Raw genomic sequence first — 14,673 nt, 5'->3', positions numbered from 1 at the left:
ATGCCCACAACCAAGGTACATGCCCTTGACTGGAATTGAACCTGGGACCCTTCAGTCCCCGAGCCGACGCTCTATCCATTGAGCCAAACTGGTTTCGGCGGTTAGTGACTTTCTTAAATTGCTTTTTTTTTTTTTTTTTCCTGTACTGCTAGGCAATTTTGTCATATGTCACATGCCTACTTTCTTTTTTTTCTATTGTTTTTAAAATTTGCTTTTTAAAATGTTAAATATTTGCTTTTAGAATATAAAGTCAATTATTTTTTGTCTAGGCTGTTTGTAGTAGCAAAAAGTTGGAGTAATCTAAATATATAATAAAAGATTAATTAGGGCAAATTATACATCCCAAGTAAGGCAATAGTTGGAAACACAAATGTCCAAAGCCATGTTGTAAAAATGTACGTGACCAATAGTATTACTTTATACTTTTTTCATGTTCATTTTTTTTCTTCTAAGAAAACCAACTACTAGAAATAAAAAAATACAGGCAAACAAAAGAAAAATTTAATCTATAGCAATGATCACACTCATGTTTTAAGACTTAAAAGACTTTTTTTCAAGTTTATTTTTATTGATTTCAGAGAGGAAGGGAGAGGGAGTGATAGAAACATCAATAATGAGAGAGAATCATTGATTGGCTGCCTCCTGCCCATCCACTACTAGGGATCGAGCCTGTAACCCAGGCATGTGCCCTTGACAGGAATTGAACCTGGGACCCTTCACGCAGGTTGACACTCTATCCACAGAGCCAAACCGGCCAGAGCAAGACTTAAAAGACCTTTTATAAACTTTTATAATCAATGTTACCACTTGGGTATACATTCTTATAAACTTTTATAATTATATAGCCATATATACTTTGACATTTGTTCATTTAAAAAACTTTTTATTTCCTATAAAAATGGGACTACATCACATGTGATTTTTGAAAAGCCTGAACGTATGAGGTATAATTTACATATAATGTGCACTCATTTTAAGCATCATTTCGTGAGTTCTGACAAATTTTACAGCATAATAACCACCATCATGATAAAGATATGAAACATTTCCATCATCAAAAAAAAAAATTCCTTTGTGTTCTTTCCTAGTCAATCTCAAACAATGATCTGCTTTCTGTTGCTATAAATTAGGTATTTTTTCCTCTAAAGTTTCATATTAATGGGATCATACAATATGAACTCTTTTGTGTCTGGTTTCTGTCACTCAGTACTTTTGAGATTCATCCATGTCACTGTGCTTGTCAGTAGTTAATTCTTTTATTGCAGTGTTCCATTGTATGAATATACCACACTGTGTTTATGCCACCATTATTTCTTGAAAAGATTCTCTTTTCCCTATTCAATTACCTCAGTACCTTTGGCAATAATCAATTGACTACTTATGTGCAGATCTATTTTAGGACTCTTCCATTGGCTGGGTCTCTTTGTTTATCTTTACTTCAGTCCCACTGTCTTGAGAGGTCGGAAAACTCCTGATACTGAGTTAAGCATTGAGAGGGAAATACACCTTACTGAGGTTGTTTGTATCATTACTGTGACTTTCCCTCGCTGGGGTGGCAACAGACGGGGGCAATTCATCCAGGCCTGTGGAAGGCTGCCTTCATCTCTCACAAGTTTCATACCCTTTGTCTCCATCGTTCATATACTGATTCGGTGCCCCTCCTGCACTCTTCATTTGTCTTTTCTTCACAAACACCCTGTGGGGTGGGCTCCTTAGACCATATTATACCCATTTAACAGATTAGGACATCTACATGTTAGGATTATCACCATCAGGACACCTTCTCAAAAACTGGAATTCTAGGCAAGTAACACAGAAAACCAAAAGCCAACATGAGCTCATCAACATAGCAGTCTGTTCTGTCTGATGACTTCTTGGGGGAGTGGCAGGCCACAGAGGTCACACCTGTGCTACACTTGTGCCCCTATAAAACCTCGAAACACACACACGCACACGCGCGCGCACACACACACACACCTTTTCTAGACTCTATTTGTCTTAAATGACATCTGGCCTAGGACAGTGCTTCCTGCAAGATATTTTAGCATTTGCTAGTGGCCATATTTCTGGGTAACAAGGCCAGGTGACCCTTACTGTGGGCCCCACCCAATCCCCAGTCCTCTTGTTAAGGATAGAGAGCTAGAGCATGACTGTATTTTCTGGCTTGGATTCTTTCAAATACGCAAGTTAAGCTTGAATTTCTGCTTCATGCAAGAAAATGATGTTGGTAACTCTACTAGGACTTTGAAAGAACCAATGTCTGCTAAAGGGAGGGCAGGCAACATGGCCTCATGCAGTGATTTTCAAAGGACTGGGATAAAGCAGTGGGAGCGGGCACTAGATCTTTTAGGGCCAGAGGATTAATTTGAAGACCGAAAAGCATCTTGTCCCCTCACTTTGATATGACTCAGAATACTGAATTTTTAATTTCATAAACTATTAAAGGACCTTTACGGTATTAAAGGGGTGCAGTAAGTGATTCTGGTACGTGCAGTCCTGGATGGATCGGGTACCCATGGGCTGAATCCTGGCTTACTAACTTTTCAGTTGTGTGCTCTTGGGCAAGATCACTTCCACTCTGGGAGCTGGGTGGAGGGTCAAGGTAAGCTCCATAGCATTGGCACGAGGCAAGCCATGAAGGGTAAAAAGCATTGTGCCTTATACTTAGGAGCATCTTACTTAATACGACACGAATATTAACAGAGCTGATGAATCAGTTGGCATTAAGAAATAAACCCTAAGCACTACATGTGTGACAACAATCCTTTTTCAACAACCAGTTTACTCTTAGTTTCTGACTTCAGGCTTGGCTGTAGTATCTACATATGGACCACAGGAGCCAAAATTTAATATTGTACTGTCTTCCTATGATAAATATATTTTATTAACTTGTCTCAGTGTGCAAGAATATGTTTTGTACAAAACATACAGAGCATCCTTGCTATGGAACCCGGCAAAGTTATGACTAACCAACATTTCCCAAGAGGACAGGGAACAGGTGCACCGATTCTGGGGACCAGAGTGACCCTGTTCTCAATATGTTATGAAGCCAAATTCTTCAACTTTGACGATGATACACAAACTGTCAAAAACAATTAAGGCACAATATGACTCAAAGTTTATACTTAGAGCAGCAATAATCTAGAGAAAATATAATTAACACATGGAATTGTATCACATTTTAATTAACACTGTTAAGACAGAATTATTATGGCATAAGAGATATTGTTTTATGAAACAGGAAGGTGTGATGTATAGGAAGGTGGCTCAGATTAAAAAATCAAATGTGTCAAAAAAACAACAACTCTTTGGTATTAGATTCTAGGTTTCTTTTATGGTTCCAAAACTGGATCTACATCCTATCACATATTAACGAACGTAGCAAGAAGACCTTTAGTATGTCTGATTATACCAGCAATTTGGTGACATATTGGTAAAGCTGTTCTGTAAATGCTTCTGAGGAAAACTTTTCCTTCACCCTGGCTCTGCCAGCCAGCCCCATGGTGACCTTTAAGGAAGGTTCCTGGATGAACTTCTCCATGGCTTCTGAGAAGTGCACGGGGTCAGGCTCACACAGAAACCCCGTGACGCTGTGGACAATGGACTCCAAGGGCCCACCGGAATGAACAGCAACGACGGGGCACTGCATGTACATGGCCTCCACGGGGACGATGCCAAAGTGCTCATTGCTCGGGGTGTAAATCACGCAGGTGCAGCCGTGGAGGAGTGAGATTTTCTGTTTGTCCGAGAAAGACCGCAGGAAGGTCACAGACTGGTCGAGGTCAAACTGCTGGGCCATTTTCTTGAGCTCCTGATAGTGTTCCACATTCTCCACGACTCTCTCGTCGTAACCACCCGCCATAATCAGATGGACCTTGTCCCAGTCTTGGGATGTCAGTCTCCCACGCAGCTCTACAAGGGCTTCCAGCGCCAGGGTCAGATTTTTCTTCCTTTCATATCTGTTGATGGAGAGGAACAGGAATTTCTTTCCCTTGGGGACTAGATCGTTAAGCTTTTCAGGGACCGCTGAGTCGAAGCTGGTAACATTCAGAGATGGGTAGAGGACAGCGGGGTCCATGTGAGACAGGGACTTAAACGTTTTCTTAAATATGGCAGCTGTGAACTGACTGTTGACCAAGATGCAGTCAGCCATACCTGTGGTGTATTCTTCTACCCAGTCAATCGGGGCCCTGTACAGACGTTTAAGAAAAGAATCCCTCTTGGTGAGAAGCATATCTGGGAAGTGACAATAAAACAAGATCTTCTTACGCCGTCTGGCCAGCTTGAACACTGGGATACAGGCAGACACCTAGTTAAAGCACAGATCAAAAACAGGTAAAGTAACCGGTCAAATAAACTTCAAGAAGATCAAAAGAACAGACACGTTGCTGCCCACTACCTGTGTTTCCCCGAAAATAAGACATCTTCCGAAAATAAGACCTAGCGCAAGCAACTTTGGGAGAAAAAATTAATATAAGACACTGTCTTATTTTCGGGGAAACAGGGTAGTCTGTGGGCTCCTTGTGGGCAATGTCTCATTCTGCTTTGTGTTCCTACAGACTCTCACCCAGTCCAACGCCTGCTGTATTAAAGGCTGGTAGACATTTTCTGGATGTGTGCTAAATATGTAAAGCTGCAAGTTGAGTGTTTTCTCTACAATAAGCAATCCCATGAAGACGAAAATGTAATAACCACATGAAAAATTTTTAATGGGTTAAATAAATTTTAGTATATTTTATCTAAAATATCACCATTGAAAATGTAATCAATACTATAAAAATTAATGGGATACTTTACACTTTTTTTCCACATTAAATCTTTAAAGTCACGTGTGTATTTTACCCTGACAGCACATCCCAGTTCAGACTAGCCACTTTCAGGTGCTCAATAGCCACCTGTGGCCAGTGGCTACCATACTGGACAGCAGCTCTAGCATATTTCGCCTTCTAAGAAACTGAATGAACTATAGTAGTTCAAGTGCAGTCTCTGGAATCAAGATGGCCAGGGCTTGAATCTCACTTCCACTAGCTAGAGTGTGACCATGATCAAGTAATCTACTTCTCTCTGGGCCTCAGTTTCCTCTTCTGTAGCATGTGGCAATTATAGTTACCAAAGAGCCCCCCATTTTTTAAATAATTATTAAATGCAATGGGATATGTAAAAAGCTTAGGAATTTGGCTTGTAATATGTGCTCAATAAATATTAACCATAATCATTACTGAACACGAACTACAGGCTGGCACTATTAGACTTTCCTGTTGGATAATCTTGCAAATCACGTAATCTCCAGCTCACTTAACACCTGAAGGTGAGCTTTCCAAAGCTACTTAGTTAGAAAGTAGCAGATGAATGGAACTTGAATCCGGGTCTCTTACTTCCAAGCTCAGTTTTTCCTCTGTCTGCTGCAGTCTCAGCTGCCTCGTGCTTATTAACTAGTTAGACATGCAGGGTGTTTGGGAAAAGTCCACATTTCTCAAAAAGAGAAATATCTCTCACACAAGTAAGGATGATCAAAAGTGACTCAAGAGTTATAAAGAAACACAAACACTAATGTGATGCTATTTCCCCTATCAGTGTGGCAAAGATTAAAATCGTTGATAACATCCAACATGCTCCAGACATGAAGCAAAATGCTCTGTCCTTCACGTGGGAGAGTGAAGTGACACAGTCTCTTTGGAAGGCAAATTTGACAATAGCTATTGACATTTAAAATGAATAACTCTTAGACCTACTCGTTTTATTTTTGGGAAGTTACTTAAAGGACATACTTGCAGAAGTACAAAAAGAAGGTACAAGGATGTTCATTACGAAACTGATCTACTCACAAAAAACCCCACAATGTTAGTGTCCTTTAACAGAAGAATATATAAATTTCTTGTACATTTAAAACAAAAAGATTTTCTAGCCACTATGAAGAATTAAGTGCATCTCTAATACTGACATATAAGGATGTTCCAAATAGAATTTTTTTGGCGAGAAAATCAAGTTGTTCAATAGTAGGTATGTTTATAATCCTAATTATTACAAACTAGAGGCCTGCTGCACAGAATTCATGCAAGAGTAGGTCTTCCTTCCCCTGCTGCCGGCACCAGCTTCCCAAGCAGCCAGGCTTTGCCTGGAAGGTCTTTCGGCCTAATTAGCATATTACGCTTTTATTATTATAGATAAGATTTATCTGTGAACAGACACACCTATGGTGGTGTAGCCATAGACTATTTCTGTAAGGACATAGCAGAAACTGTTGAACAGTGGCTATTTTTAGGGCGAGGAACTGGAATGGAACTTTATATTATACTCTTATACTACTTGATCTTTTAGTCATAAATTGTTAGTTTTTAAAATAAGTATTTGGGGGGGAGGGGTAAAAGACAAGGAGTTTAGAATAGACTCCAGATCCACGTGGGCATTCTTTACCAAGTGAAAGAATTTGTACTTTTTTTTTTTTTTTACAAAGACTAACGGAGAGCCACGTTCAAGTTCTAATGGGGACGTGACATGTGTGGCTTGGTGCTTTAGAATGACCCGGCCCCAAAGGCTACAGACAGTGTGATGCGCATAGCCTAGGAAAAGTGTCAACAGAAATGATGCAAAGAGGGCGAGACACACAAGTTCCTCAAACGTAAAACGTGACTGAAGGCTGACTTCTAACGCTTGTGTTTCTTAGAGCGAGCCCCCAGGCCCCTCTGCTTCAATCACCGCTGTGCCCGTGAGAAATGCAGATGTCGGGCTCCTGGATGAAACTTCTCAGGGCGGGGCCCTGTAATGTGTAACGTTAAGTGTGTCCACACTCAAGTTCGAGAACTACAGCCTCTCCCAGCTCTGATCTCTCCAGATCTCTCTCCCTTTGCTCCAGGATCCCAGTGTTTCCGAACCGCAGACCCGGAGGAGAGGTCCTGAGGGGCGCCAAGGGGCGTGGCGAGGGCCCGGCGGCGGGGTCACCTCACCTGGTCGCACACGACCACGTCGAACTCCTCGTCGCCGAGGAACAGCACGTAGAGCGCCAGGAAGACCATGCGCACGTAGGCGCAGAGCGCGGCGCCGCGGCCGCCCCAGCCCAGGCTGCGCGGCAGCCAGTCCCCCGCGCAGCGCACCGGCAGCTCGCGGCTCTCGGCGAAGCAGTGGCCCGGGTCGTAGTGCGCGGTCCAGATCGTCACGCTGCACCCGCGCGCCTGCAGGGCCAGCGCCGCGTCCAGCACCAGGCGCTCGGCGCCGCCCACGCCCAGGTCTGGGTGCAGAAACAGCACGGACGGGCCGGGAGCCGACTCATCCCGGTCCCGCTTCTCGGCCATAGCCGGGGTGCCCCCGCACCCTAAGGCACCGGCGCGCCTGCTCCTTCCTAGGAAACCCGGGGACCACAGCGGGGCTGGCCCCGCCCCCCGGCGCGTACGTAGGTTAGGCCACATCAGCGCAAGTCTGTGTGGGTGGCTAGTAACCGCCGGTGAAAATGTCTCTTCTGGCCATGGCTGTATCCGCCCATGGGTACCGAATTGGACTCTAGAAAGGATGCTGTGATCTCAAGGAAGAAGACGGAAGATCTGTACATCCCACCGGCAGCGGACCACGTCGCCGGTAGCAAAATTTGTACAGGCAGATAAAAGGACAGCCCTGGCGTCCTTGGAGTCCGAGGCCCTGCCAGCAGGTCTGGGGGCGGAACTGAGCCAGTTTCTCCAGCCGCTGGTTGTGTGAGGGTTCTGCCGCTTCCCAGCCGTCTGCTCCGGTCCCCTGCCATCTCCAGTTTCCAGAATGGTATGGTGATCACAGGCTGGGATGATCCCTCCTTAGTCTCTACCTCGCCCAGGCGCTCCAACTTGGACCTTGCGCCTTGCCCTGCCTTCCGCGGCTCCCCTGCTTTGCCCACTCTCCAGTGCGGGTGCGGGTCGTGGCTGTCAGGGCCTAGGACTTGGGGGCCTGCGGGCGGCGCTCACCCGTCTGTCATTCTTGTCTTCCCTCCGCAGCCTGGCCCGACCCCCAGTGGCACCAACGTGGGCTCCTCAGGACGCTCCCCCAGCAAAGCGGTGGCCGCCCGGGCGGCGGGGAGCACGGTCCGGCAGAGGTAAGGACCCCGGTGACCCCCTTGGTTGTGGGGCTGGGAGAAGGGAGACCCAAGAATCCGCCGGTCCCGAGAAGATCACCCAGAATGTTAAGATTCACGAAGGCAAAGGGAGCCTCAGGTGACGTGGCCGTGGGAGTCATGGCCTTTAGGTCTTTTGTGTCTAGAGAGGGAGGTGACGTTTTATTCTCATGGCACAGTTAAATAGGGGCAGAGGCAACTTTGAAAAAATGGTATCATTGAACTGGCGTCGCTGGACCTGAGCTTTGCACTCACACTTCTATCGATTTAACAAGATTTGTCCAACTCATTGTCCTCGATCACCCCAGTCCCCACCCCAGGTGCATTGCTTAACTTACTGGTGCATATGGCACTGCTCTGTACGCTGTCACCCAGAGCCAGAACTTCAGCGTCATCTTGGATTTTTTCCTATGCTGTCTCCATCCAGTCATTTGTCAGACTTTAAATTATACACAAAAATCTGCTGCTCATCACTTCTTTGTGTCTTTCTACTGCCCCGATTTAGCCGTCAACTTCTCATCTAGACTTTTGCATTTTATTTTACTTTTTGTATTTTTTTTTTTTAATTGATTTCAGAGAGGAAGGAAGAGGGAGAGAAAGATAGAAACATCAGTGATGAGAGAGAATAATCAGTCGGCGTGCGAGCTGCAACCTGGGCATGTGCCCTTGATCAGAATGGAACCTGGGACCCTTCAGTCCACAGGCCGATGCTCTATCCACTGAGCCAAACCAGCGAGGGCATAGACTTTGCATTTTCTACTCTTCTACTCTCCAGGCCATTCCACTCCAATCCCTCCTGTGCTCTGGTTCTGTCACTCTTCAGCTTAGTTTTTCTGTTAATTTTTTTTGCTGAACTTTAAAAAAAGGGTGAGAGGGGCAGATAATAAGGTTCTTCGTGACCCCCCCCCCCCCCCCTTCTCCCTCGCTCCTGGGGTCCAACAATAGTGAATTTATTATTATTTTCTGAATCTCCCTTCCTGTCCCCACACACAATTTCTATTTATTCTCCTAAGACTAAGTTCAGAGGTGTGTGGAGGTCTTCTCTGACTCCAAAAGTAGCAGTAGCTATTACTCCTCCCTTTTGCTCCTAAAGCATTTCGTTCATATAGTGGTAATAACATTTGTTTCTGTATTAAACTTTGAAAGAAACTGCCCAAGTCAGTCTATTCTATGTGAGGCGTTGCACAATAAATGATGAATGAAGGAAGGAATCAAACAACCCTGTTATCTTCAGATACTTGAAGGAACTAGTGAGTTTTATCTAGAGAGGGTAAAATCTTGAAGGGATACAAGAAAATGATTCATAAGGATGTGAAGAATGATGAGATTTTTCTTGTTGGGTACTGTAGGTAAATGTAAAACTAATAATGTGAATTTAGCAGAGACAGATTTTAGTTCATTGAAAGTTCTGATGTAACTGATGTTTCTCTTGAAATTATCATGTTTTCTTTGGATTACAAAAATCCCTATTATTAACCTGTTAATCTGCACTGTTAACCGATTAATAATTAATCTGAATTTTAACCAGTTAATGGTTAATCTCCATTATTAACCAGTTAGTAGTTAATCCACATTATTAACCGGTTAATAATCCGAATTTTTAACTGGTTAATAATTCGCATAACCAAAAAGCAGATTTTGTAATCAATGAAAATATAATTTCAAGAGAAATATCAACAGTGCTTTATTCAAAGTAATATTCACCGCTAGCTATACATTTGCCCCATCTTTCAAGTAATTTATGGTTACTGTCCCAATTGAACTTTTGTTTTGAGGCAAATTATTTAGAGACCCAACTTTCTACTTCTTTGTTCGTTTTGAAGTGCTGCTCAGAAAGCGTGGATGCCATCGATCGGAACAAGTGGTAATCTGAAGGAGCAATACAATAAAAAATAGCATACATATCAAATCACATATATATCAACATAGTATAACTCCACCTATTGAAAAAAATCTGCGTTATTAACCGGGATGCCTAGTAAAGAGATGGTAGGGATAAGGTTTTCATTTATGTTTTCTCCCTATGGGGGAGATCGTAAACAAGCTTTCCTGAATTTAAAAAAATTTATAATCAGTAGTCCACAGATAACTAAATGGGGTTTTAAGAGGGTGTGCTGGGATTTGGTTAATGATAAGGGGCAGTAATGGGGCAGGGCTTCCCCTCTCTTCCTTTCCTTATGTAGGATTTCTTATGAGTGGGCTGAAGAAGATCTCTTCTGACTTCTCATGCTTACTGCTTACTGCACTGTAGCACTCCAGCACGGGCGAGAGAGAAGTGGGGTGGAGAGAGAAGTGGGGTGGAGCGGTGCTGGGTGGGAGAGTGGTTGTTGGGCGGGCTTCCCCAGTGACTAGGAGAGGAGGGAAAGAGTCCTCTCCCCCTCCCCCCCATTTGTGGCAGTGCTTGTGGAGCTGTTCAGCTCCTTCTGTATGCGAGGCCTCGGTCACACAGCTCATCTCACCTTGGTCTGCTCGTGAAGGACAAGTTCTAGTTGGTGTTTCCTGCATTTTTTTCATAACCTACATCTCTGTCCAAGATTTATGGCATATCAAAATAGTGAAAAAAGACTACAAAATGATTTTTTGGTAAAATATATGTTCCATTTTGGGACCTGGCTTACACTGAGTGGCCAGATTATTATGATCTTTGAACGCATAATCTGGCCACTCAGTGTGTGTGTGTGTGTGTGTGTGTGTGTGTGTGTGTGTGTGTGTATCAGCAGCCCAGTACATGAATTGGGTTGGGTCCAGCCAGCCTGGCCAGGGTTTGGGGGACATGGATGGTTGGCTGGCCTGCCTGCTGGTTGAGAGGACAATTTGCATATTAGCTTTTTATTATATAGTATATGCACTGAGTGGCCAGATTATTATGCATTCAGAGATCATCATAATCTGGCCACTCAATGTATAATTAAAGCTTAATATTTTTGTTTCTTTTGTAGCAAATGCAGTAATTTTAAAACATTTTAAAGTAATTTAAGTCAGATTACAGTTGACCCTTGAACAACATGGATGTTAGGGACACTCTCCTTTCCCTGCAGTCAAAAATCCACGTATAATTTCGACTCCCCCAAATATTTTACTACTAATAATAGCTTACTGTTGGCCGGAAGCTTTATCCTTATCGATAACATAAACAGTTGATTAACACTTACTTTGTATGTTAAGTTATATACTGAATTCTTACAATAAAGCAAGCTAGAAAAAAAATATTTTTAAAAACCATAAAAAAGAGAAAATACATTTATGGTATGGGGGGGGGGGCCTCATGTAAGTGGACCCACACAGTACAGTTTAACCATGTTGTTCAAAGGTTGATTGTATGTAGATTCCAGACATTTTAGAGCAGAGGTTTATTACTTGGCTTCACAAAAATGCATGTGAAGAGAAACAAGTACATTGTCCAAATGAGGTGCCATATGTTTAGGCAAGAGGATGGGCTCGAGTCAGAACTGGGTCCTCAGCCCAGCCACCTGCTGGCCGTGTAGTCTTAGGTAGGCACTTGGCTTAACCGTTTCTGAGCCTCATTTTCCTCTTATATAACAGAAATGGTAACTGCTTTCCAGAGTTAGTGTGTGCATTAGCACGTGGCAGGCACTCAGTTCATGGTAGTTATCATGACCCAGGGGCGAAACAAGAATTAGGGGTGTACTCACCAAAGAAAACGGTTTTGTTTTTTTCTTCTTATTTTCGTTCTTTAACAATGTAATGGTAGCATATGTTATAACACCATTAAAAGGGTTCCCCCCCAAAAAAGACTAACATTTTTTCTCTTAACAGGAAAAATGCCAGTTGTGGAACAAGGAGCGCGGGCCGCACGACCTCAGCAGGCACTGGGGGGATGTGGCGGTTCTACACGGAGGATTCCCCTGGCCTCAAAGTGTAAGTCTTGGCAGCAGACCTTGTGTGTCAGTCAGGTATCACAGAGCTGATTGGCAGCACTGTCTCTCTGCCACCAGTGGTGCTGGCTTGGATGAAATCTACAGTACACACAGCTCCGGTTGGGTTTGGTTTGTCCATATATAAACCAATTAGTTTAGGGCTTGGAATGATATTTTTTTGTAGATTGAGTGAAAGCAAGGAGAAAGCTTCATGTAGCTATGCCAAAATAAACAATGGGAACACAGAGAACTGGAGGAAAATTAGATGAAATTGTTCTTTTTTGGTTGTCTGACACCGAGAAAGAGGAGTAATCATTTAAAGATGAGTTGGGTGGTTTTTCAAAGCTTTTCTAGAACCATAAGCTGATATTATTACAGCTATTAGACATTTCTGCAGTAGGCTGTGTTAACTAAGGTTCTTTGGCCTTCTTGTCATTTATGGGTGGTGAGTAGACCTTGGGGTGAACATATCACTTTCCAAGTTCTTAAGGTCTGAGAGTGCTCATTAGTGATAGGAAATGGGCATCTGGGGGACCCCTGTTCCCATGCCTTACTCACCTCACTTTCCAGGGGTCTGATACTGCGTGGCAGACCTAATCCCCCAGGTTTCTGATCAGGGGGGCTCTAGGACACCACTGTTTGCAGTTGCTTCCTGACTGAACCAGTGGTTGAGGAATAGGAACACTGCAGGTTCAGAAGCTCAGGCTCAGAGAGGCAAAGTTATGTTCTAGCAAGAGCCGGAACCAGGCAATCCGACTCTTCAATCCTGTGCTCCATATGTCTATCTGGTAGAAAAGAGACAAAATTAAATTTATTTGGATTAGTTTAACTTGACCAGTAGCTTGGCTTGGATCACAAATTTAAAGACTTGTATGGTAAGATGAGAATGTATTCAGGAAGTACTTCTTAGGGGGTCATATATGTGTTGTTTGTATTCAGACAACCTTGTGGTCTTTGTTAAAGGTAATTTTTCTGAGTATTTCAGAGAGAAATTTTGAAGCCCCTTGCTCTGTAGGGTATCCAGAGGACTCCTTTGAAACCCTTCTTAAGAAGGTGGTAAAAACTGTTCTCCTGTGGATGAGACTGGCTCTTGCTGGCTCTGGGCTTTCTGCTGTGGGGCAGCAGGCTTGCTTGATGCTATTGCTTGAGTACTCCCAGGAATTGCTAGAAACTGTTCCTGAAGTGTCTCATCCCACCAGAAAGATGGTAAAAGGACACAATTGGGAATTCGTATTTACAAATCCACATCCTGGAGCAGTCAAGTAACATCTTAGAGTTTGTTGTTGGCTCTTGTAGAATTTTAGAATTAAAAAAAAAATAATAGTAGCAATTCCGGTGAGCTTATTAAAAACTTGTGTAATCCATGTATATTAATTTATTTAATACCTCAGTAACAGTATGAGAGAGCTACTGTAATTATCCATACTTTACTGATGAGGAAACTGAGGCCTGGAGAAGATTGGTAATGGGGCACGGTCACAACTCATCAAGGACAGAATGGGTTTGCAAACTCTGGCACTTGGACTCAGAGAGCTCCACTCTCAGCTTTGTGTCTTCTGGCTGATGATATGCTAACATTGCTTTAAAATAGGGGCTTTGACTGCGTGCAGCATGATAACGTTCTCTCCCCAAGTGTTTTTACATTTGTGTATTCCTATAATTGTACAAATTTTGGAAGAAAAAATAGTGTAGCAAGGACATTGATATCTGTGCATTGCTTAAAAAATTTGTAGAAGTTTTTATTTTTATTATGGAAAATATCAAATACATGAAATTAGAGAGACTAGTATCTCTAAGACATCCAAACATTTTACTTGTATCATTTTAGTATGCTTTACTAGAAGAGAAGAATTCCTCCTATCTAAATAGCTACAATGACTCCACACCTCTACCCCTCTCCCTTCCACTCTCTAGAAATCAATGGAAAAAATATTCTCACTCCTTGGGTGAGGATTAAAAAAATTAAAAAGAAAATGAAATATGGTGATGTATTATTACTAAAAGTAAGTAAGCATGCCTTTTCTTTTTTCTTTTCAGTGGCCCTGTTCCAGTATTGGTTATGAGTCTTCTGTTCATCGCTTCTGTATTTATGTTGCACATTTGGGGCAAGTACACTCGTTCATAGATTTGGCTACATCCATCTGTCATCTGAAGAAGGAGAAAAAAAATCATCAATATATCTTGGACCAAAAGCATAGTGATTTTCTGTTCATGAGAAAGAAATTTTCTGTAAGCTTACTGTTTTACAGGGAACTTAATGAGAATTGATTTTAAGGATCATTTTTTTTCTATGGCTAATAAACTTTGTAATTCATTTATACCAAGTCTGATTCTTTAATCTCTGCCTTTCAATTACAAGTAAATATGTAGAAAGCACGTCTTTTGGAGCTTGCTTTCTTTGTGGGATTGACGGGTTCTTACATGATCATGTAGTTCAAACCCAAGGTACTGTAATTGGCCTTGGCTTGTTTTCTTCTAGGTATTTTTGTCCTGGTGATTGTCATTTTGGGCATTCCGTGGTTTTTAAGGAGTGTGCCTATGACTGCATCAGGCAGATTTGTATTCAAAGGCAGCTGGTACCCAAGGGAATAGCCATAGAAATCAGAAATGTTGCATAGGTTTTAGAGACAAAGAATTAAGAACTCTCTCCCTGTTTTATGTTCTGTGAGTATAGATCAGGAGTTTCCTTCTATTTATCCCTTGTGGCTAAACCTATTTTGAAGA

The 14,673-nt window shown here is 42.6% G+C and overlaps 2 protein-coding genes across 2 annotated transcripts; one reads left to right on the top strand and one right to left on the bottom strand.

Annotated features, from left to right (window-relative positions):
- Positions 1 to 1,192: 1,192 nt before the first annotated feature.
- Positions 1,193 to 7,549, bottom strand: ALG2 (ALG2 alpha-1,3/1,6-mannosyltransferase). The gene is made up of 2 exons (XM_036433213.2): positions 6,945 to 7,549; positions 1,193 to 4,309 (listed from the first exon to the last, which is right to left on the bottom strand). The coding sequence occupies exons 1-2, from the start codon at positions 7,401 to 7,403 to the stop codon at positions 3,407 to 3,409; spliced, it is 1,362 nt and encodes a 453-aa protein (XP_036289106.2). The 5' UTR covers positions 7,404 to 7,549; the 3' UTR covers positions 1,193 to 3,406.
- Positions 7,550 to 7,592: 43 nt separating this feature from the next.
- Positions 7,593 to 14,267, top strand: SEC61B (SEC61 translocon subunit beta). Its single transcript, XM_036433214.2, has 4 exons — positions 7,593 to 7,746; positions 7,956 to 8,053; positions 11,849 to 11,950; positions 13,987 to 14,267. The coding sequence occupies exons 1-4, from the start codon at positions 7,744 to 7,746 to the stop codon at positions 14,072 to 14,074; spliced, it is 291 nt and encodes a 96-aa protein (XP_036289107.1). The 5' UTR covers positions 7,593 to 7,743; the 3' UTR covers positions 14,075 to 14,267.
- The last annotated feature ends 406 nt before the right edge of the window (positions 14,268 to 14,673 follow it).

The sequence above is a fragment of the Pipistrellus kuhlii genome, unplaced genomic scaffold (assembly GCF_014108245.1).
Source record: "Pipistrellus kuhlii isolate mPipKuh1 unplaced genomic scaffold, mPipKuh1.p scaffold_m20_p_12, whole genome shotgun sequence".
NCBI lineage: Eukaryota > Metazoa > Chordata > Mammalia > Chiroptera > Vespertilionidae > Pipistrellus > Pipistrellus kuhlii.
The sequence above is the reverse complement of the archived record's forward strand: the minus strand, read 5'-3'. Positions and strand labels throughout refer to the sequence as shown.

Coding starts and splice junctions, on each gene's coding strand:
- ALG2 (XM_036433213.2), bottom strand. CDS start 7,403: ATGTGGCCTAACCTACGTACGCGCCGGGGGGCGGGGCCAGCCCCGCTG. Junction 4,310..6,944: donor ACGTGGTCGTGTGCGACCAG/GTGAGGTGACCC, acceptor TGCTTTAACTAG/GTGTCTGCCTGTATCCCAGT.
- SEC61B (XM_036433214.2), top strand. Junction 8,054..11,848: donor GGGAGCACGGTCCGGCAGAG/GTAAGGACCCCG, acceptor TTCTCTTAACAG/GAAAAATGCCAGTTGTGGAA. Junction 11,951..13,986: donor GATTCCCCTGGCCTCAAAGT/GTAAGTCTTGGC, acceptor TTTTCTTTTCAG/TGGCCCTGTTCCAGTATTGG.